The sequence below is a fragment of the Salmo trutta genome, chromosome 19, assembly GCF_901001165.1.
Source record: "Salmo trutta chromosome 19, fSalTru1.1, whole genome shotgun sequence".
In the NCBI taxonomy this organism is placed as follows: Eukaryota; Metazoa; Chordata; class Actinopteri; order Salmoniformes; family Salmonidae; genus Salmo; species Salmo trutta.
Window position 1 is genome coordinate 31997081 of NC_042975.1, and position 23254 is coordinate 32020334.

The 23254-nt window shown below is 41.3% G+C and overlaps 1 protein-coding gene and 1 long non-coding RNA gene across 2 annotated transcripts in view; one reads left to right on the plus strand and one right to left on the minus strand.

Moving 5' to 3' along the window:
- Positions 1–1692: 1692 nt before the first annotated feature.
- Positions 1693–23254, minus strand: part of LOC115154340 (protein EURL homolog) — a 50643-nt gene continuing 29081 nt past the window's right edge. Inside the window, exons 3-5 of the mRNA XM_029700479.1 lie at positions 14504–15037; positions 6793–6855; positions 1693–2647 (exon numbers count right to left, since the gene is read on the minus strand). Of these exons, the coding sequence (XP_029556339.1) occupies positions 2472–2647; positions 6793–6855; positions 14504–15037 (773 nt within the window). The 3' untranslated portion in view covers positions 1693–2471. The remainder of the gene's footprint in view (positions 2648–6792; positions 6856–14503; positions 15038–23254) is intronic.
- LOC115154341 (uncharacterized) lies at positions 16598–20774 on the plus strand. Its single transcript, XR_003867872.1, has 2 exons — positions 16598–17222; positions 20358–20774. It is a non-coding gene; the product is annotated as an uncharacterized LOC115154341 (long non-coding RNA).

A 23254-nucleotide genomic window follows, 5' to 3' on the forward strand; every position in this document is an offset into this window, starting at 1 on the left:
CTACAATCAGCACACATTTCATGTCACTCCCTTGTTCAACTACATGACTTGTGCTCAGCAGCCTTACCATAAAATACCTTACCAGTTGAAATCAAGAGGACTTAAAGTTAAGAATAGCAGAAAACAGCATTTGCAGCATGCCACTAACAAAAAACAAAACAAATAAAAATACAAACAAGACATTCAAATCAAAAACTGGAGAAATAATAAAAGCAACAAACTGTAACCTCTGGACTTAAAATCCCACCTCTTAGATGTAACAGAATTTATTCAAACCGCAAGAGTATGTTTCACTGCACTGAATACAAAATAACCTCTCATTTAGTAACAGTTACCACAGCAACAACAGCAAATATTTGGTTGACTGATTGAGCGAGGAAATGGGTGTGATTAAAATAACAAAAAGAAAACAAAATGTAAAAGAGTGTGAGGAAATTCAATAAATGAAAACTGTCATTGTAAAAAGAAAAATGCAGCTAGATACAGGTAACTGCCAAAATAAAGGAAATACCAACATAAAATGTCTTAATAGGGCGTTGGGCCACCACGTGCCACCAGAACAGCTTCTATGCCCCTAGGCATAGATTCTACAAGTGTCTGAAACTCTATTGGATGGATACAACACCATTCTTCCACAAGAAGTGCCATAATTTGGTGTTTTGTTGATGGTGGTGAAAAAGGCCGTCTCAGGCGCCGCTCCAGAATCTCCCATAGGTTTTCAATTGGGTTGAGATCAGAGGGGTATACTACAAAGCAGGATCAATGAGATAACTGATAAACAACGATTGATTTTCTGGTTCATTAAGACAGCTAAACTTAGATATGCGTTCTTGATTGTTGAGTCAATTAGTCAATGCCCATATCAAGCTTATCTTTCTAAAAATAAAGTTATTTCAGAACATTTATGCAAGTCAGCTGGCTAAGTCCTTGATCATGCTTTGTAGTATACCCTTCTGGTAACTGACAGACACACCCACCCACCCACACTAAACCCCCTGCGCACCTTTGACACCCCTTTTCTAGCCATGGTAGCCAAAGTAATGGCCAACTGGGCATGTTTATACATGACGGGATAGGATGTTAATTGCTTAATTAACTCAGGAACCAAACGAGTGGAAGCACCTGCTTTCAGGGCTCTAAATTCAAATGTTTCATTGGTAACTTAAAGTTGGAAGCACCAAATGAAATTTAGGAGCACCAGAAAAGTTGATTGAGATTGGGCCTATATTGCTACATTTTCACAGGCAGACCAATTCTGATATTTTTTCCACCTGTTGTTCTTTTGATCAATCACATCAGATCTTTTTCAGAGCTGATCTGATTGGTCAAAAGACCAATTAGTGAAAAGAAATATCAGAATTGGACTGCCTGTGTAAATGCTGCCTATGAATTCTAGCTACTTCTGAAGCACGTTGTGCCCAAGAAACTAATATGGAACACTGTAAACGCATTTGTTTATTATAAAAGCTAAAATGATGATATAAATACCTGTCATTGAAATTAAAGTAATTTGTGGAATATTAATTGTCTACATATTGTGTAAAAGCAGCATTTTCCTATTGAGATGCATTACATAGAAAATTGTACACAGTCTCTTTAAAAACATCAGGTTTGTGATGTTGACATGCAAGAGATCTGTCATTCATTCACTGCTATGATCACTGATCTGAAGAAGCTACCCCTTTTCCTTTCTTTCTGTGCCCCCAAATGCTTGGATATACTGGTAAAGTTACCAGGTTGTTAGCTAGCTAGCGAACAAGGTAACATGACTGAACAAAGTGTAAACAAATGGTTAACAACGTCGACGCATGAGTAGTTTTAGAACGGCCCACGACATGGTTTATGAATCTAAAATGCAGTCCCGGCGATCCGCTCGGCTATAGGAAGATAAAAATGTTGTGCCGGTAAAATTGGTCAGATCTTTTGATCTGGTTGAGCTAGAAGCAAGCTGTTTTCACTGTAGTAATAGTGCAACCATGATGCTAACGAATCTGACTTTAGAGCCCTGCCTGCTTTCAATATACTTTATTTCATTTACTCAAGTGTTTCCTTTATTTTGGAAATTACCAGTATTCAAACAAGATCTCCCTCATGTCATTCTGTATCAAATCTGAATAGGTATTCTTCCAAAAATACTTTGTCTGCATAGGCAACAGGTCCACCGACAGCGAGGCTCAACAACCCATAGTTCCCATGCGGAAGTCAGTGGATCCCAAGATACTTACATTTTATTGCCTTTCTCTGAGCCCTTCTTCAAAGTACTGCAGTCAGAAAGCATTGGAGCACCAGATGAGAGGAGACCATGTCCATTCCTCACTCTTCTGAGAAACCACACCACGCAACAAGTATTTTACAATATAAAGGGCACGGGCCACAGTGGCCATCCTGTTTGTTTGTCTGTAGCCCTGGGAGTGAAACAGCCATCTCCCTGAGAGAGGCAGTCACCAGCCAGGTAAGTACGCCGACTCCCCTCACTCCACAGAGGCGTTGCTGCTGGCCTTGACCACGGACCCGGCCCGGCTGATCTGCAGCCAGGGCAGCTTGGCACAGTTCTTGAAGAGCTGCTCGATGGCGATGTGGCGAACATGCAGTTCCGACGCCAGTGAGTCTTTTTCCTGCACAGCCACTGTCAGCCCCTCAAACACCTCTGTAGAGGGGAGAGGAAACAGAGCAGAGATTAGTACAGTGCAGGGTCTCTCTCTTAGGGATGTTACAGTGACAGTATTACCGCCACACCGACGGTCACGGGTCATGCTAACAGTCAAGTTCCACGTGACCGTTTAGTCACGGTAATTAGGATTCTCCAAACTCTGATGCTGCTAATGGTCATTAGTAGCCTACCAAACTTGCTAACTGCCTGGTACTCAGCACTCTATTGTCCCTCTAACATCAATGCAAATGTTATCAAAAAATCTAATCAAACACTTCATAAAAGCCCATGAGCTTACGTTGTGCAACATTTCTATAGGCTATGCCATTGGGTGAGAAAACAGAGTTGATGGCCTGTATTAAAAAGAAGAGGATCCTATCAGCTTTCTATAGGCTATGCCTACTATATTTATTTCTCAACGTTCCTAATATTAAGCACATTGCTTCGCTTTTCATTTTTTTTTAATTTCACAAGGTAAGTCAGTTAAGACCAAATTCTTATTTACAATGACGACCTACCGGGGAACAGTGGGTTAACTGCCTCGTTCAGGGGCAGAACGACAGATTTTTACATTGTCAGCTCGGGGATTCGTTCCAGCAACCTTTTGGTTACTAGCCCACTCTAACCACTAGCCTACCTGCCGCTTTACAACAGGAGTATAGCCTACCTGGCTGGCATGAAAATTAACCACAGGAAAAGCGTACTCCATTCGCTATTTAAGTCCATAGATTACATATTTGTTCCCCCGACCCTGTTTTCCGAGACAGGTACATGATAATGGTCCATTTTAAATCACTAATTTCACAACTTTTGTACTATGGGGAATATAAGATTGACATAGGCTAGAGCTTTTGCTGTTTGTTAGGCCTACTCATCTTGTTGGCTGACAAAATAAATGTGTACAGTTCTTCTAACGTCTTCAATACGTGCCTCGGAATTGGATATGCACACGTGCAGTTGCGTCCCCGATGTGTCGGTCTTCACTTGCAGCCTACTTTGGAGCTGACATGCCTGTGAGAAGGTCGTGATCACGTGACGGGCATGGGCTAATAAGAATTTAGATATGAGAGAGCCATGTGAGTGAGGTACTTCGGACGACCGTGATTAGCCGCCGGGAGTAGGGAATTATAATTATTACATTCAGCCAAGGAGCACAGCGGCCACTGGCCGCAAAAGGCACGGAGGTTGCCGCTGGGAAATTCAAATTGTGAATAAGAAACTGATGAAGTGAGTGCAGTCTGCGCAAGAAACTAAGCAGAGCTCAGGCCTTTCATGCAACTTTTTTTCAAATAATCATTAGAGTCGCATCATGCAGCCTTAGAATGTATTAAAAATCAAAACATATAGCCCGATGTTTGTATCACAACTAAAGTTACATAAATAACTCTAAATTAAGCATATAGGAGGACCTGTTTCTTTGTTAACCGCTCAACACAGAATAGCCACATGTGCACTCCCTCATAAATCGCTTGGAGAATATATACTTTCTATTTTATTCAGCTATGTTCAATTGTATTCTTCATACTATAAAATAAAAGAATGCTACAGAATTCTAAGCAAATCTTGTCTGCTAAATGAGCTAGTGTAGCCCACAGCCACACGGCACATCCAGTTCAGGGCCTAACATAAGGACAACTCAGAGGACGCTATCTGCACTTCTGAAATAGACTAAATTCTTTTCAGATCATGTTTTTTTTAGACCGGTCTAAAATAAATCGTAGATTTATTGTGATGGTGGTGTAAGTTATAGTGAAGGTTATATTAAATTGATTTATACTTTTTTTTAAATGTAGATGTTCCAAAGGTCTGCATCTGTGGCTTGTAGGCGATGCGTGGAAGCCAGGAGATGCTAAACATGTTTATGTTCATTTATGGTCAATTACAGTGAGACCGGCAGTTACAGTTGAAGTCGGAAGTTTACATACACCTTAGTCAAATACATTTAAACTCAGTTTATCACAATTCCTGACATGTAATCCTCGTAAACATTCCCTGTCTTAGGTCAGTCAGGAACACCACTTCATTTTAAGAACGTGAATTGCCAGAATAATATTAGAGAGAATGATTTATTTCAGCTTTTATTTCTTTCATCACATTCCCAGTGAGTCAGAAGATTACATAACTCAATTATTGTTTGGTAGCATTGCCTTTAAATTGTTTAACATTTCAGGTAGCCTTCCACAAGCTTCCCACATAAGTTGGGTGAATTATGGCCCATTCCTCCTGACAGAGCTGATGTAACTGAGTCAGGTTTGTAGGCTTCCTTGCTCGCACACGCTTTTTCAGTTCTGCCCACAAATTTTCTATAAGATTGAGGTCAGGGCTTTGTGATGGCCACTCCAATACATTGACTTTGTTGTCCTTAAGCCATTTTGCCACAACTTTGGATGTATGCTTGGGGTCATTGTCCATTTGGAAGACCCATTTGCGACCAAACTTTAACTCCCTGACTTATGTCTTGATATGTTGCTTCAATATATCCACATAATTTTCCTTCCCCATGATGCCATCTATTTTGTGAAGTGCACCAGTCCCTCCTGCAGCAAAGCACCCCCACAACATGATGCTGCCACCCCCGTGCTTCACAGTTGGGATGGTATTCGTCGGATTGCAAGCCTCCCCCTTTTTCCTCCAAACATAACCTTCCCTGTGGCTCAGTTGGTAGAGCATGGTGTTTGTAACGCCAGCATGGTGTGTGCAACGCCAGGGTTGTGGGTTCGATTCCCACGGGGGGCCAGTACAAAAAAAAAATTGCATGAAATTGTATGCATTCACTACTGTAAGTCGCTCTGGATAAGAGCGTCTGCTAAATGACTAAAATGTAAAAATGTAAATGTAATAACGATGGTCATTATGGCCAAACAGTTCTATTTTTGTTTCATCAGACCAAAGGACATTTATCCAAAAAGTACGATCTTTGTCCTTATGTGCAGTTGCAAACCGTAGTCTGGCTTTTTTATGGCGGTTTTGGAGCAGTGGCTTCTTCCTTGCTGAGCGGCCTTTCAGGTTATGTCGATATATGACTCGTTTTACTGTGGATATAGATACTTTTGTACCTGTTTCCTCCAGCATCTTCACAAGGTCCTTTGCTGTTGTTCTGGGATTGATTTGCACTTTTCGCACCAAAGTACGTTCATCTCTAGGAGACAGAAAGCGTCTCCTTCCTGAGCGGTATGACGGCTGCGTGGTCCAATGGTGTTTATACTTGCGTACTATTGTTTGTACAGATGAACAAGGTACCTTCAGGCGTTTGGAAATTGCTCCCAAGGATGAATCAGACTTGTGGAGGTCTACAATTTTTTTTCTGGGGTCTTGGCTGATTTCTTTTGATTTTCCCATGACGTCAAGCAAAGAGGCACTGAGTTTGAAGGTAGGCTTTGAAATACATCCACAGGTACACCTCCAATTGACTCAAATTATGTCAATTAGCCTATCAGAAGCTTCTAAAGCCATTACATCATTTTCTGGAATTTTCCAAGCTGTTTAAAGGCACAGTCAACTTAGTGTATGTAAACTCCTGACCCACTGGAATTGTGATAGTGAATTATAAGTTAAATAATATGTCTGTAAACAATTGTTGGAAAAATTACTTGTGTCATGCACACAGTAGATGTCCTAACCGACTTGCCAAAACTATAGTTTATTAACAAGAAATTTGTAGAGTGGTTGAAAAACGAGTTTTAATGACTCCAACCTAATTATATGTAAACTTCCGACTTCAACTGTATTTGCTTGACAAATCACCAGCCACAGCCCTACTCTTTCACAAAAACACACACAGAGCAAAAGAGCAAAGAGATCAATGAAGGCCAGGGACCACACACCCGGAAAAAATATCAAACAGATTAAGCTGAGGGTGCAGACAGCGATGACAACGCAGTACTACCAATACATAACACCACCTCACAATCACAAAGACACAACGTCACATCAAAGACACACCAGCATAGAAGAGATGCAAGAAAACACTAATGAGGCACATTCAGTTCCATCCATTTATGGACATTACAAGCACTTCAAACAAGAGACTTAAAACCCATGCATGCTCTAAAGCACTCCTTTATAGATGATTAATGCAAAAGAATAATTTAGACATCTGTTCACAGTTAACTTCAATAGATGGCTATGAAAGTGTCTCTTACTTTGAATCTGTAGCAGCAGCTGCTCATTCAGCTGGTGGAGCTCGTCCACACTCATTTTAATCACTGGAAGATAAAACAAAGATTGGGTCACAAAACAAGAGCAACACAGCATGGCATGTTTGATCAAATAAATGAACCAACTAAAGCAACTTCCAGCACTGGGGGGGATTCCGACCCGAGTTAAGCATGCTTAAATGGAACATAATTCCCCTTTTATGCACTTTTCACTCTACACGTATTCTGAACTATTAGTTTGGGGTGGATATCAAAGAAATTAAGGAGTCGCGGAGGTGTGTTTACAGATGAACTGTATTCTGACCTTGACTTAATTCCCTCAATTCCACCTTTACGTGCAATAAAATTATGAAAAAGGTGGGGCAACCTGTTGGTTTCACATCTACTTAATTTTTTACTGATAGAAATAACACCATTTTCCATGCACTAATTTACAAATTGATAAGACGGAGATATTTATAAGAGCTAGGTGAATGTGTGAGCCATTTGGATAAGCGGGTTGAAAATATAAATGACAATTGTTGATCTATTTTACCTTTTGATTGCTAGCGACAAATGTGAAACCAATAATATGGCAGCAAACTGAAGCATATCAACATATCAGCTTTTTAACAGCAAAGTTTACGAAATGTTGGTATTATAACCTGAAGGGAAGGAATTTGGAGACCCAAGCTATAGAGCCTCACAGTGGAGGTGTCATAATACCCATAAAACCTAGCAGTCAAACAGGGAAATGGTTCCAATCATTTTCCCACCATACATTTTTCCCATACGGGACTTTAGAAACACTTAAAATAAGGGTTGTGTTTCGTGAAGGCTTACCCTGGCATCATGTTTTGATAACCATGTAAATCTCTCTCGGACAAGGTGACTTATCAATATATTTGGCTCCATTTACTCAGATTCAAAAATGCTAATCCCTGCAAGCTTCTGCACGTCATCTCTAGCTGGCACCTTCGCTAACAGGTATGGTGTCAAGTTCTCATAATTTTCCATTTAAAGAAATTGCCTTTTTATTAATTACTACATTTAGAGAACATTAGATAGTAAATCCAGAGCTTCTTACCCTTTCTTCGATTTGGCAGTCTTGTCCAGATCATCATGGCATTTGTAGTTCTTTATGATAGCCACATTAGCAGCTAATTAGCATGTCATCTTAGGGGGTTAAATTCAGGCGCATATATTGACAAAAAAAGTCACCTTGTTCGAGAAAGATTTATTACATGGTTATCAAAACGTCACGCCAGGGTAAGCCTACACGAAACACAACCCTTATTTTAAGTTTCTAAAATCCCCTATGGGAAAAATGGTGGGGAAATGATTGGAACCATTTCCCTGTTTGACCACTAGGTTTTATGGGTATTATGACTTGTACTGTGGAATTCTATAGGCTTCTGTTGCCATGGCAAATGACAGTATAGCGCCAAAACTACCAAGTTGATTTATGACTTCTAGAATGGTTTAATTATACAGTTGAAGTCAGAAGTTTACATACACCTTAGCCAAATACATTTAAACTCAGTTTATCACAATTCCTGACATGTTTATCCTAGTAACAATTCCCCGTCTTAGGTCAGTTAGGATCACCACTTTATTTTAAGAATGTGAAATGTCAGAATAATAGTAGAGAAAATGATATATTTCAGCTTTTATTTCTTTCATCACATTCCCAGTGGGTCAATTAGTATTTGGTAGCATTGCCTTTAAATTGTTTAATTTGGGTCAAACATTTTGGGTAGCCTTCTACGAGCTTCCCACAATAAGTTGGGTGAATTTTGGCCCATCTCTCCTGACAGAGCTGGTGCAACTGAGTCAGGTTTGTAGGCCTCCTTGCTCACACAGGCTTTTTCAGTTCTTCCCACAAATTGTCTATAGGATTGAGGTCAGGGCTTTGTGATGGTCACTCCAATACCTTGACTTTGTTGTCCTTAAGCCATTTTGCCACAACTTTGGATGTATGCTTGGGGTCACTGTCCATTTGGAAGACCCATTTACAACCAAGCTTTACCTTCCTGACTGATGTCTTGAGATGTTGCTTCAATACATCCACATAATTTTCCTCATGATGCCATCTATTTTGTGAAGTGCACCAGTCCCTCCTGCAGCAAAGCACCCACACAACATGATGCTGCCACCCCCGTGCTTCACGGTTGGGATGGTGTTCTTCAATTGTAACAATTGTTGGAAAAATTACTTGTGTCATGCACAAAGTAGATGTCCTAACCGAGTTGCCAAAACTATAGTTTGTTAACATGAATTTTGTGGAGTGGTTGAAAAACGAGTTTTAAATGACTCCAACCTAAGTGTATGTAAACTTCTGACTTCAACTGTATGCCCAGACTTTTCACTGTATTTAACAAAAATGTTTATTGTGTTAAATTGGGGGTCATCGTCAGTTATTCCCATATACATTTATAACTGTCACTTTAGTGTTAGTTTCCTTACATTTTGCATCATTCCATTCCATTGTTAGTTTGCCTGTCTCTCCTCTCTCACGTTCGTGTGGTTGTTCCTGAGGATCGCTAGCAATAGTGGATCATATTAGGCTAACATATTACAAGTTGTGCAATAATTTGGGACATGTAGCCTATTTTAATCATTATGGAAGGCAGACCATACGTAGCAGCAAGCCTGGAGCACGTTTCACGATGGCTGGACTGTTGTCATCACAGTTCCATGATTAGTGCTGATTATTCAGGTAGATTTTTAGGACTACTGATCAACCCCTATTGTACACTTCTCACCTAATATTTCATGGATTGAACAATTTATTATAGCAAACTACTATTTTTGATTCACCAATATATTGTGTGCAAAGGCTCTCCAAACTGTGAAAAACAACATTCTAACCCTAAATAATATACATGATCAGAGTATTTTATTTTTTTTTATCTACCAATTGGTGCTGATAAGGACACGAATGTGTGTATTACATGGCTTTTTTCCATTGATCCCTAATATTCGGAGGAATCGAGAAAAGTCTTTCGAGTTAAATTGACATTAAAAAGGTACACCAAATTTGAAGGGATGGCTTTAGCTAAATGTACTGAAAACCCTATAGAATGAAAACACCACTAAATAATCTTTGGACAGCAAGTAGGAGGGTTTTCAGCTGTTGAATTACATTTATTCAGCGTGCACAAGGGAACCACACCTGCATAAGGTAAGTCTGAATACCAACTACTGAGAAATGCATAGGAAAGGCGTACATTTCTTAAGTCTGAATCGGGCCTTTGTTGCATAGCAACAACAAACTATGCAGAAACAGAGAGAGAAAAGCTAAGGGTCTGAAAGTTACTGTCATAATTTACAAAGGAAAGGAATTCTATAAACTACCTGAAAGTGTCAGCGTCCTTGAGAGATTCATCCTCTCTCCAAGAGGGCATGTAGCAGACACAAACAAACTTGGTACTGTGACATGGCATGGAGAACCCAAGGACACTTTATGAGGTAGGACTAAGAATAACTTTTCTCTGGACAAATTGAGAGTGTGGTGGTGTGGGGAAAGGAGGAAGAGTGGTGGCTGAGGAGGAATGTGTGAGGATTCACTAAAAACTGGGCCCTGGCCTGCGTCGCTACATTGTCTTGTCCGCCATTAATGAGTAGGGGAAATGGAAGAGATAGCAGACTCCATATAACAAAGATCACAGAAAACAGATAAGAGGAGAAAAAGGGGTGCGTTGCATCCCATCTGTTTTCCTCCCTCCCTTTTCAACATCCCTCCTCCCACTCAATGCCACTCTGCAGAGGCTCTAGACTCACGTGGTCATATCTCCAAAATCACGTCGTTGTCACGCCTCCCTCGGAGGCCTGGTGAACTTTGTATTGCAAAAAGGTGTTGAATGGTCCGCGGCAAGATTTTGATTGGATGTTGTCTTTCAAGAACCCTCCCCCACACGCCCGTAGAAGGGGTGCTGTGTGTTATGTGCATCACTGTTTTCCGTCCGGGTAGTTGCCTATTCTAGTTTAAAGTTAAAGTGTGGCCGACAGTCTGCAATTTATATTTCAATTTCAAGAAAGTGGATTACACTGGTAAAGTCAAACATCACAAAACATTCTTAGCCACTCTGGTGACAAACACTTCTCCATTCGTCTCAATTTGTTCTGTTCACATGGCTGCGCTTTGCTGACACTGAAAATATCTTGAAGATTACCCATTATTTAGATTTTGTAAGGACCCAAAAAACAAGGCAGTGGGAGTACCTATTCAAATAAGTAAATAAGTAAATTTTGAAAATGTTAAACTATTCATTATTAGCTAGATAGCTGGCTACAATAGGTCACTTTGTAGGCTAAATGTCTTCAGCTAGCTAACTTCATATTAGCTATCTATCTTGATGTAATCATTGTAAATTAAAAACAATCTCCAAATGCATTTGTAGATAACAGTTAAAGAAGTAGTGTTGTCACAACACCAGAATTTTGACTTCGATACCGCTACCAGGTTTAGTATCACAATACTCAATACCGTCACAATACTCAATACCGTCACAATACTCAATACCGTCACAATACTCAATACCAAAACGATACCATGCCAAAAAAAGGCACAACATGGCAATTGGTCCAGACCGATAAACTCAGCTACTGCTCTGTTCAACTGTCTTGCATCTTTTGAGTTCAATATCATTACTTTAAAAAAACTTCAGAGACAGTCAATGAATCAATTATACAAATATACAATCAATGACTTTGTTTTTACCAAATCTAACTACATAATGGTAATCATTTATTTGAATGGTAAATCTCTATTGATAAACTGGGTAAATCAAGATGTAGCCCAGGCCTGTGCACAATACAGATGAACGCATATTTAATAGGTGTGTGCATGCATTGAGTTATTGAGCTTGTTTGGCTGATTTCATGGGGCTACAGATGACAAACAAACAATATTTTTCCCTTCCAGTTGGGACTTAATTTTATTGTACTGATCAACAACATTTGCATAAAAGTAATAGATCATATTTGGGAGAGACGTGAGAGAGACTGAATAAGTCTATGTAAAGTTTTTGTGGGAAATCAACTTTGAAATCAGCATATTTTGCATTATGGTTAGCAAGGAAAGTTAGCCTACAAAGCTGGAAGCTACCAGTATCTTCTTCCATTGTAAAGTATTTTAGCCTATATAGACATTGTTTTCCGAACAGTAATTAACAGTTCCAACATTTCTACATGCCGTGTCGCATTATTCAAGACTTAACTTCTGTGCAGCACGAGGGGAGCTAACATGATGCAGCTCAGATTCCCAGTGCAGGCTAGCAATGAGTAAGTGGAGCATGCACGGTGCGAGCTATAATAAGGGGTTGACTGCTCTGATAGACAGGCTTGATCTGTGAGACACATGACACAGAAGTACCTGAAGCAACAAAAATTCTAGTACCGAACAGCTTTTCAGGTTCTAGTATCAAAAGAGTAGCGAAGTTTCGGTATACCGTGCAACACTACATGAAAGAGGGTGAAACTGCAGCTCCAGCTACAGTAAAGGGCTACTGGACAGGACAGGAGAGTGTAGGCTACTGGTTATGGCAGGTCATTTTGTGGGAGGATATTATGAAAAGATTGTCCAGTTCCAGTCTCTAGAGGGGAAAACTGAGGACAGAGAGATAATAGCAACATCATATTCAGTGGTGTCTAATTTAAATATAATGAAGCCTGTTTCTTTGTGATGTTTCTGTCCTCAGACATGGAAAGCTGTAAAAGCCTTTTTGCATATGAAGAGAGGTCCCAATGAATATCACAAGAAACTTAGGGTATATCCTATATGCCATGGGTTATATGTGTAGGCCTATGTTAGCAAATGTTGTATATAAAAATATAGTGAAACATCACACACACACAATGTATAAACCTATTGGAGTTGGAGCAGGACAACCCTGCTGGAGGTCTGCTGGGTGTAGCAGGGTTCTGTTTCAGCCCAGCATTAACACACCAGGATTCAACTTATCAAATCTAAAGAGTTCATAATCAAGTGTGCCATTGCTGGGCTGGAATAGAAGTCTGCTCACCCAGTAGGTCAGGGACCAGTGGAGCAAGGTTGGCCACCGCTGGTATGGAGTTTTTTTGGTTCACCTGAAATTATGCTTTAGTAATAATAGTTTACATGTTACTACTCAAATATCTATTGTTATTTAGACTAAGATGTCTAATCTTTACATACAAGTTCACTTATATGTACATTCTGAAGCGATGAAGTGTTAATTCTTTGAAGTGAAGCGAGTGTTTGAACTTGTTTTAATTGTTCAACTATTATTCAAAATTAACTCATGTCAATGTTGATTAACCACATCACAATCCTGCAATAAAGGGGAAAGGGTTCTGTCTCTAACGTGTCAGTGTTGTATTCTAAAATTAGTCCAGTTGTATGATCCTTTTTGTCTAGTTGTAAGATTTCCAATCTGTTTTATTTGATTGTCACTCTCTCTCAGTATATCAGCTCTGTGAATCCAATCTGCAGCTTATCATATGGCATGCATTGCCAATGCAGCCATAAGCCTACAGTATGGTGACATTACTGGCCTTATTGGCATCTGAAGCAGAGAATAGCTAAACTCACACATTGTTTACAAGTTAAACTATATGCTCTCAATTTCAACTGATACCATAACAATAGACAATGTATAGGAGGCCAACCATATACCAGACTCTGTACATGCCTTTTAAGCGCTGACATATAACATTCAGTGCAAATCCAACCCTTGTAATTTAGTTACAGTATATGAAAATAAGGAGATGACAATTAGGCTACCCGGAGATCAGTATTACAGGTAACATTTAATGAGGTTAATTTAATTTCCTTCATTTGAGCAAAATTATTGCAGTTCCCATAGAAACAGACACAGTACATGGTTGCTCTATGTATCACTGACCCTGGAAAGCTAGCAACTGGGCTACCACAGCTAACCTTTCAGATCAATAATATGCTGTTTTTATTCACATTTTGTTGGCTATATAGTAGCTAGCTAGCTAGTTATACCTAGGTAGTTTACAAAGTTGGCTGACTTTTCTCAAAACGAACCTCATTATGGCTAGCTACTTGTCCCTCATGCTAGCCTATACAGCCAAATATCACTTCAGAAACGTCAAAATATTGATATGGCCAGCATTGTAGACCATTTCTCCCCTCTTGTTGCAGCTTTAGCTCATCTCGAAATAAGTGAAATGCTGTCAAAAGCAGTGTGCTGCAAAAACGTTCTAAAATCTTTTGTTTTGTTGAAATGTTTAGTCCTCACACACTGTTGCACCTACAGCACTAATCTGGTGAGCACCTTTGGAGCACCACCCAAACAAGACATTTGATTGGTTTGAAGTGTTGCGAGGCGTCACAGATTTACGGCGGGTTCTGACCCCTCTTTAGAGGATTTCTTCCATGGAACTTCCCCAGGCTTCCCATTTTAGGGAAGCCTAGTTCACGAGGAGCCTATAGAGGCTCAGAAACCAGCTAAATAACACTCTGGCTACAGTCTGACTTATCTACCCTTCTCCTAAAATGGTGCACTCTTTCCGTGAGGCTCCATCCAGCCACGCTTATGCTACACCAATGCAATGCTTTGAATCAATGGGGGAGTGAACGAGAGCACACTTCTGGAGAATAGAGGGGTAGAGAGAATCTGACCACAACCAGTGTGGTGTTTTAGGAATGGAGGAAGGCTAGTTACTGTTTGTGGTGTAAAGTAAATGAGGCTGACTGTGAACTCACACTCGTCTCTGCTGTGACCATTGTTTGAATGCAGTGTCTGGTGGTCTCCTCCAGAAGACTGGCTGTGGCTGCGGTGAAGAAGGCCCCTCCTCCCTGTGACCCCCCACAGGGCCCCGAGGCCGCGCCTGTCCTCCAGTAGCCCCAGCTCCTCGGCCGAGTGGCACTCCAGCATGCCCGTGGCGTAGTCCGGCAGCCCTCCTGCCCCCATCCCCTGGTTCCAGCGTGGGGTGTAGCGGGGCACCTGGGCGTCCAACTGGGGCAGTAGTTTACGGTCTCCATTCTGGCTGTAGCAGAGGAGCTGGTGCTTGCCCCCCCGGCAGCCAGGACTCCCCTCTGAGCTGACAGAGTCTTTGTTCTGGGCGTACTGCACGATGCGGCTGATCTTCTGGCTAAGGGCCAGCTTCATGCCCTCGTAGGGACTGCGGGAGACCTTGGAGCGGGACAGCTTCTGGTTGGCAATGAGGTGGTACTTCTCAAAACACTCCCGGTGGCCCCGTAGGGATTTGGTGTGCAGGAGGGTGGCATGAGAGACACCTGGAGGGAGCAATCGGTTAAAGAAGACAATTAGTTACATGTTCTATTTAGCAATCAATGCTATATGTATATCAAAGCATTGGATACATTTCTATGAAACAGAGGTCTAAGAACTGAAATGAGGTGCTGTTGGCTTTGCTCTTTTTTCAAAGTCAAGCCACTAAAGATATATTTTTTGTCTTCTTTTTTGTTGTAATTTTTACCGTCATTTTTACCCCCTTTATCGCCCCAATTTCGTGATTATGATCTTGTCTCATTGCTGCAACTCCCCAACGGGCTCGGGAGAGGCGAAGGTCGAGTCATGCACCCTCCGAAACATGACCCGCCAAGCCGCACTTCTTAGCACGGAAGCCAGCTGCACCAATGTATCGGTGGAAACACCGTTGAGCTAACAACCGAAAGTCAGCCTGCAGGCTGGCCCACCACAAGGAGTCGCTAGAATGCGATGAGCCAAGTAAAGTCCCCCTGGCCAAACCCTCTCCTAACCCGGACGATGCTGGACCAATTGTGTGCCACCCTATGAGACTCCCAGTCACGGCCGGTTGTTACACAGCCTGGGATCGAACCCCAGTCTGTAGTGACGCCACAACACTGCGCCGCAGTGCCTTAGACCGCTGCACCACTCGGGAGGTGCCACTGCATATTTCAATGATTTCCTGCTCTAGATGCTTTTCTCAAAGGACATAAAACTATAAAACGGTATTACAGTACTAACCTATTATTTATTTTTTAGAATGTACCTATTGAAGGCAGCCTAAAAGGCAGATTTAAGTATTTTAATGTCTAGAGCAGGGCTGCCCAACCCTCTTCCTGGAGATCTACTGTCCTGTGGGTTTTCAGTCCAACCCTAATTTAAAAACACACCTGATTCTACTAATTAGCTGCTCAGCAAGACCTTAACTAGCTGAATCAGATATGCTAAATTATGGTTGGACCGAAAACCTACAGGACAGTAGATCTCCAGGAAGAGGGCTGGGCAGCCCTGGTCTAGGGGATAGTAGGCTTCTGAACCAGGGAGAGAGCAGAGATGGGAGAGATTTACCCATCTTAAATGGACAGATACCCACTAGGATGAATTTTGTCTCACCTCAATATCTAAAATGGCTTTTCAAAGATATGCCAACACTGCATTTTAGGTTCACAGAATTTGTAAAAGAAGAACAGAGTCAAGTAGGCTACCATCTTTGCAAAGATAAAAGCTTTGACCCTCCTTTTTAAGGACATTACTTAAATCCTTCTGAAGAATCTCATTGAGTAACTATTTAAGAGAAGTTGCAAGAGAAGTTGCTCTGCTGTGATGTGTGCGCTCCAGAGAGTGAGGGTATTTGAGTCATAATAAGAGCCTCCAGCTTCCTCAGAAGGAGAGGTTTACCACAACATTTCCTCAACTCAGACTGCAAGAGGCCATTCACTCTCTAACCCACTTAACACAGAAGAAATGCAGGAGAATTTACCACATATCCCACACCCAAAGTCAAAAATCACCTTACAGTAACCTGGGGGCAGTGTTGTGGATTGGCAATGGTGTAAACACTGAAAGCAGTGTGTGAGAACAAGTTAGCAAGCAAGCTAGTGGGTGTGTTGTACAAGCATTGTCTTCAGTCTTTTTCCTCCTGGCCTACATTTCTATCACGCAGACAGACATGCTGGAACATGAAACTAGGGGATTAGTCAACGTCAAGACACAGTGAGAGGCAGTAAAGCAGATGCTTGTTAGGTAAGTTCACCGCAAACACACCTCTAGGAAAGAGAGGATATGTAAGAAGGCATACGGCCACCAGATGACTAGCCTATTGCACTAGGCCTATACAATAACTATAAATATGCAAAGTCAGAATTCAGTCCATATCAGTCATCAGAAAGCATTAGCCTCAACTTTAAGAAAAAGGATTTAAAAAAGTGAGAGATCAAACTAAATCAGGTCAACATGATCAGGCCATTTCCTGGTGTGTTACATTAATGGTCAGGGCCAACAACAGGAAGACACACTTAACTAAAGCCATATCCCAGACAAAGAGGAAGACCTTCAGCCAACCTAGTTCACTCGCACGCACAGCGAGCAGCTTGGCTGCCTGTAACAGAATACAGAGAAAAGCAAACAGGAAAGCATCAAGTTGTTCAACGCTGTAGGATTTAAGACACAATGGCTGACTTGCTTGTGTTAACCAACCCCATGACACACAAGGTAAAGTAAAAAAAATAAACGCAGTATTCTTGTTTAAGAACAATTTGGCCTATACAATCATTGTGTGTGTTTGTGTGGCTGTGTGTAAGAGAGAGTGTGTGTGTGTGTGTGTGTGTGTGTGTGTGTGTGTGTACCCTGAGCACTGAGAGACAGCTCTGTGGTGGATTAGTCTTATATACTTGAGGCTTGGAAAGCTGGCCTGGGACAGTGTTGTGTCTGTGTCGCTGGCTACAGAACATTCCCTAAATACCCAACCTGCTCAGCAGTTACCAGGGTCTCCATAAGCCGCCCAGCCAAGAGCAATGCCTTAAGCCCGATCAGATAAATCAGGCATCGACTACTGACGCGTCTGTCCCATTTAAAATACAAATAAAACACATTTAAAAAACAGTCCCAACGGTCAAATCACAGGCCCACAACCAGAGCAGTGTACCAGCCCAGAGCCAAGCAGCTTTCTGTCACACAAACAGGAACAAACACCATTCAGCGGTGAGTAAACGTCTCAGACAGTGGCAGTCAACTCGTCAGGGAAATAAGCAGCAGCATAACACTGCAACTAATGAGCAACAGGCTTGTGTGAACACAGAACACTGGCCTGTGAATCATCCTTCTGTTAGCTTTAGCACATCTCCGGTTCAAGCAGTTTACCTGGCCTTCAGAGAAACAAAGCCACAGAGCAGCCTCATCATCCAAGCATTGTGCAAAACATTCACCATGCCGACAGAGTCAGACTCATGTTTGAATGGTGTCTGAGTAATAGCAAAGGGATCATAGATAGCAGAGGAACGATCAGTGAGTAACTCCTGTTTGGATTGAACGCTGTCTAAGTAAAAGCTAAAAGGAAGCATATATAGGGCAGGTAAATATTACATGAGGAATGATCTGTCATCATGCTATATGGTGAGTAAGTAACTCCAACCCGAAACGCTACAGCTAATCCCAGAGGCTAAGGAAGCAGAGAGAGACATGATCCATTCAGAATGCAGAATTCTGCATTTTTCCCACACTGGATATATTATTTATTTCCTTTTTACACAGGAAAAAAAATGTGTTGCATTCTGAAAAACGCAGGTATACTGACCATGACACTCAATGTTGATATTTAAATAGACTCGCTGTGATTATCCGAAAAGTGTCATCCATCATCCAAAACACACGCTTTGTCTCTGCGGCAGTGCGGGACGGGTGTGTGTGGTGGAAGATGTAGTCAGTAGCATTTTCGTTGCTAGGTACTGTATGTATAAACCGCTGGAATTTTGAAGAAAAGAAAAGCTTGAATAATTGGAATGGCTAGCCAACAAACAATGACAAGTCAATTAACACAACAAAAAAAACTATAAAAAGGTTCTTTAACCCCTCCGCAAATTGAAATGAAAGTGAGACAGAGAGGAGACAGACGGAGACCGAGAAAGGGACAGAGATCGCTGCAACAGAAACAGCTAGGGTAGAAGAGAATGCTGTACCTAATGCTAATCTCCCACAGAAATGGCTTCACATGAAGGATAAGTAGTACATGGTGTGTCAGGGAAACATATTGTATGTTTATGTGAGAAGTGTGGGAAAAAAATAATTCCTTCACCACAGGCTGCGCAACCTATTAGAAAATTGCATAAAAACGCCATGCAGATCGACCACGGGGATGCAGTATTGCTTCAGACTGTAAATGTTTTGTAGAAACATTGGAAGAAGCAGAAAAGTAAACAGACGACTCCAAAACTGTGGAACTGCGGATTGTATACTGTATGGCAAAAGAGGAAATAGCAGACAGCAAGTTTCCAGTGTTGATAGAGCTACAAAAATAAAAGCTTCTACCCTGCCATTCAGTCGGGTACCACCTACACATATCACTCCAGCATTGCGCAAATGCAAAACGCCATCGGTCAAACTTACTGAGAAGGGCATTCAGGAAATAGAACAGAGTCCGTATGTTGGAATAATCAGAGTTAAAATCTGTGACAGTTGCAGTCAAGAAGAAACTTGTGATGTTTGTGAGGAATGTGCATGAGGGCCAGGCGAAGACTGTTCTTAGCAAATGTAATGATACCGCATGGAGATGCCAAAACAATCACAAATGCCATCCTAGCAACATTCTAATCAAAGGTTATCAATTTTAAAAATGTGGTGGGACTGGACAGCGACGGGTCAAGTGTCATGACTGGAAAAGGCACAGGGGTGGGTCAGAGACTGCGGGAGAGAAACCTGTACCAGCTCAAAGTGCACATCATGTTGCACTTGTGTCCTCCAACACATCAAAAGACACAGAAAATTGCCTGACAGCTTCACAGCAATAACCCATTTCTTGCTGGATTTGCTTCCAATCATGGACATACTGAACCTGTTTTTCCAGATATAAAATGTCTCTTGCACACATCAAGCCGATGGTTGCGGCAACCAGGACCACCCTACAATATATCTCAGACAACATGGGCGTGTATGAGCAACAGCTCATAGATGAGACCGCTGCCAACCCCGGTTACTACAAAAGCCACAAACTCCTCTTCAGCGAGGATGGCAAAGTGTGCACACACAGACTTCATCTCGCACCTGATCCAGGGCCTTAATGACAGATTCGCAGAAGATGATCTCTCTTGCATGGAAAAACTTCTAAACCCTGCCAATCTACCCGACAATGACTGAGACCTTACCCAGCACAGAGCTCCTGAACTCGACTCGTCTATGCAATATCTACAAATATATTCTACCAATGTCCTGTGGCAAGGAATTTACCCAGGTCAAATGTGTTTATGCTAAAATATCTTTGTTAAAAAGGAAATTCATATTTAATTAATATTGCGATGAATACAGTTTTGTGCATTCTCTGTTCTTTTTCCCCATGCGCCTCACTCTCACTCACAGCCTCCATCCCCTCCCATTGGAGCAGTTTCCACAATTCCCGCTGTAATTGTTACATCAACATATAGCTATAAAATATTTTTGTTTAATAGGCAATGTTTAATAATATTATGATGAATTCATGTTTAATATATGGGTTTGTGCACTCTGTCTTATTTCTTTCCCCTACGTCACACACAGCCACCATCCCCTCCCATTGGAACAGTTTCCACAATTGTTACATCAACATTTACAAAATGCAGAGATGGTCTCCTGCAATAACTACTCCTTTTTCTTCCCCAGGTAAGACATCTATTAAAACACCAGGGCTATAAAACCATGGCAGAAGCATGCATGGCTCTTATTCAAGAGTTTCCCGACATGTTTCCAGTGCACGCTCAGCTGGTCCTTGCCTTGTCCAGTGTTGCTACTGAAAGGGGATTCAGCTGCCAGAACCAAATTCTGGCGAAGAAACGGTCCCGCAGTGATCCCCTAGAGGCATTAATGACCATTTTGATAGGGGCACCGGTGTCCTGAAAATGTTATTTTGCTGGGGCACGCACCATTTTTTACCAGGATGACAAAAGGAGAAAATAGAGATAAAAAATAGAAAGCAACTGAGGGAGATTTGCACACATTTGTGCAAAATGTACACCGAACAAAAATAAATGCAACATGGTTTCATGAGCAGAAATAAAAGATCCCAGAATTGCACAAAAAGCTTATTTCTCTCAAATTTTGTGCACAAATGTGTTTACATCCCTGTTAGTGAGCATTTTTCCTTTGCCAAGATAATCCATCCACCTGACAGGTGTGGCATATCAAGAAGCTGATTAAAAAGCATGATCACAACACAGGTGCACCTTGTGCTGGGGACAATAAAAAGCCACTCTAAAAAGCAGTTGTCACACAAGTTGAGGGAATGTGCAATTGGCATGCTGACTGCAAGAAATGTCCACCAGAGCGGTTCGCAGAGAATTACATTTTCATTTCTCTACGATAAGCTGTCTCCAACGTTGTTTTAGAGAATTTGGCAGAGGGTGCTGGGGAGTATTTCTGTCGGTAATAAAGCCCTTGTGGGGAAAAAAACTAAATTAGATTGGCTGAGCCTTCCAAGTGGGTGGGTCTATCCGGTCATGTGAAATTAGGGCCTAATGAGTTTATTTCAATTGACAGAGTTCCTTACATGAACTATAACTCAGTAAAATCTTTGAAATTGCTGCATGTAGCATTTATATTTTTGTTCGGTATAATTAGTGGAACATACAGTATCTGACAACATTAAGTTTAACTGTAGCCAACTTTTAAATTAACACATTACAAGGTAATTATTTACAACTGATTTACAAGTATGGCGAGCTGCTATCTTACATTTGTGAATGTGACGACATTAAAAGCAGTGTGCATTGCTACCGGGTTTTAGAGCTTGCTCTCATGTCAAATTACCATAACAACGATAGCAACAACCGGGTCAAAGTTGAATGTCTCTTGCACAGTTGCAGCTTGCTATATTGTGGATAAAGAGTTACCTGTCTAACAGAACAGAGAGTCTTCTTTAATGGAAGCCTCTCCAACATAATCCAGGTAGAATAAGGAATTCCAGGGCAGCTGTCTAGGCCCCTTACTTTTTTCAATCTTTACTAAGGACATGCCACTGGCTTTGAGTAAGGCCAGTATGTCTATGTATGCAGATGACTCAACACTATATACATCAACTACTACAGCGACTGAAATGACTGCAACATTTAACAAAGAGCTGCAGTTAGTTTCAGACTGGGTGGCAAGGAATAAGTTAGTCCTACATTTTTCTAAAACTAAAATCATTGTATTTGGGACAAATCATTCACTAAACCTCAACTAAATCTTGTAATAAATAATGTAGAAATTTAGCAAGTTGAGGTGAATAAACTGCTTGTAGTAACCCAGGATTGTAAACTGTCATGGTCAAAACATATTGAGACAACAGTAGCTAAGATGGGGAGAAGTCTGTCCATAATAAAGCGCTGCTCTACCTTCTTAACAGTACTATCAACAAGGCAGGTCCTACAGGCTCTAGTTGTCGCACCTGCACTACTGTTCAGTTGTGTTGTCAATCTGTAGAGATCGACTTCATCACTACTTGTATTTGTGAGAGGTACAGACATCTTGAAAGCACCAAGCTGTCTGTTTAAATGACTAGCACACAGCTCAGACACCCATTCATAGCCCACAAGACATGCCACCAGAGGTCTCTTCACAGTCCACAACAGACTATGGGAGGCGCACAGTACTAGATAGAACCATGACTACATTGAACTTTATTCCACATCAGGTAACTGATGCGAGCAGTAGAATCATTTATTTTAATTTTAAAAAGACACACACACTTTGTGTTGTAGATACAGTTGATGTCGGAAATTTACATACACCTTAGCCAAATACATTTAAACTCAGTTTTTCACAATTCCTGACATTTAATCCTCGTAAAAATTCCATGTCTTAGGTCAGTTAGGATCACCACTTTATTTTAAGAATGTGAATTGTCAGAATAATATTAGAGAGAATGATTTATTTCAGCTTTTATTTCTTTCATCACATTCACAGTGGGTCAGAAGTTTACATACACTCAATTAGTATTTGGTAGCATTGCCTTTAAATTGTTTAACTTGGTTCAAATGTTTTGGGTAGCCTTCCACAAGCTTCCCACAATAAGTTGGGTGAATTTTGGCCCATTTCTCCTGACAGAGACGGTGTAACTGAGTCAGGTTTGTAGGCCTCTTTGCTCGCACACGCTTTTTCAGTTCTGCCCACATATTTTGTATGAGATTGAGGTCAGGGCTTTGTGATGGTCACTCCAATACATTGACTTTGTTGTCCTTAAGCCATTTTGCCACAACTTTGGATGTATGCTTGGGGTCATTGTCCATTTGGAAGACCCATTTGCAACCAAGCTTTAACTTCCTGACTGATGTCTTTAGATGTTGCTTCAATATACCCACATCATTTTCCTCCCTCATGATGCCATCTATTTTGTGAAGTGCACCAATCCCTCCTGCAGCAAAGCACCCACACAACATGATGCTGTCACCCCCGTGCTTCACGGTTGGGATGGTATTCTTTGGCTTGCAAGCCTCCCCCTTTTTCCTCCAAACATAATGATGGTCATTATGGCCAAACAGTTCCCTTTTTGTTTCATTAAACCAGAGGACATTTCTCAAAAA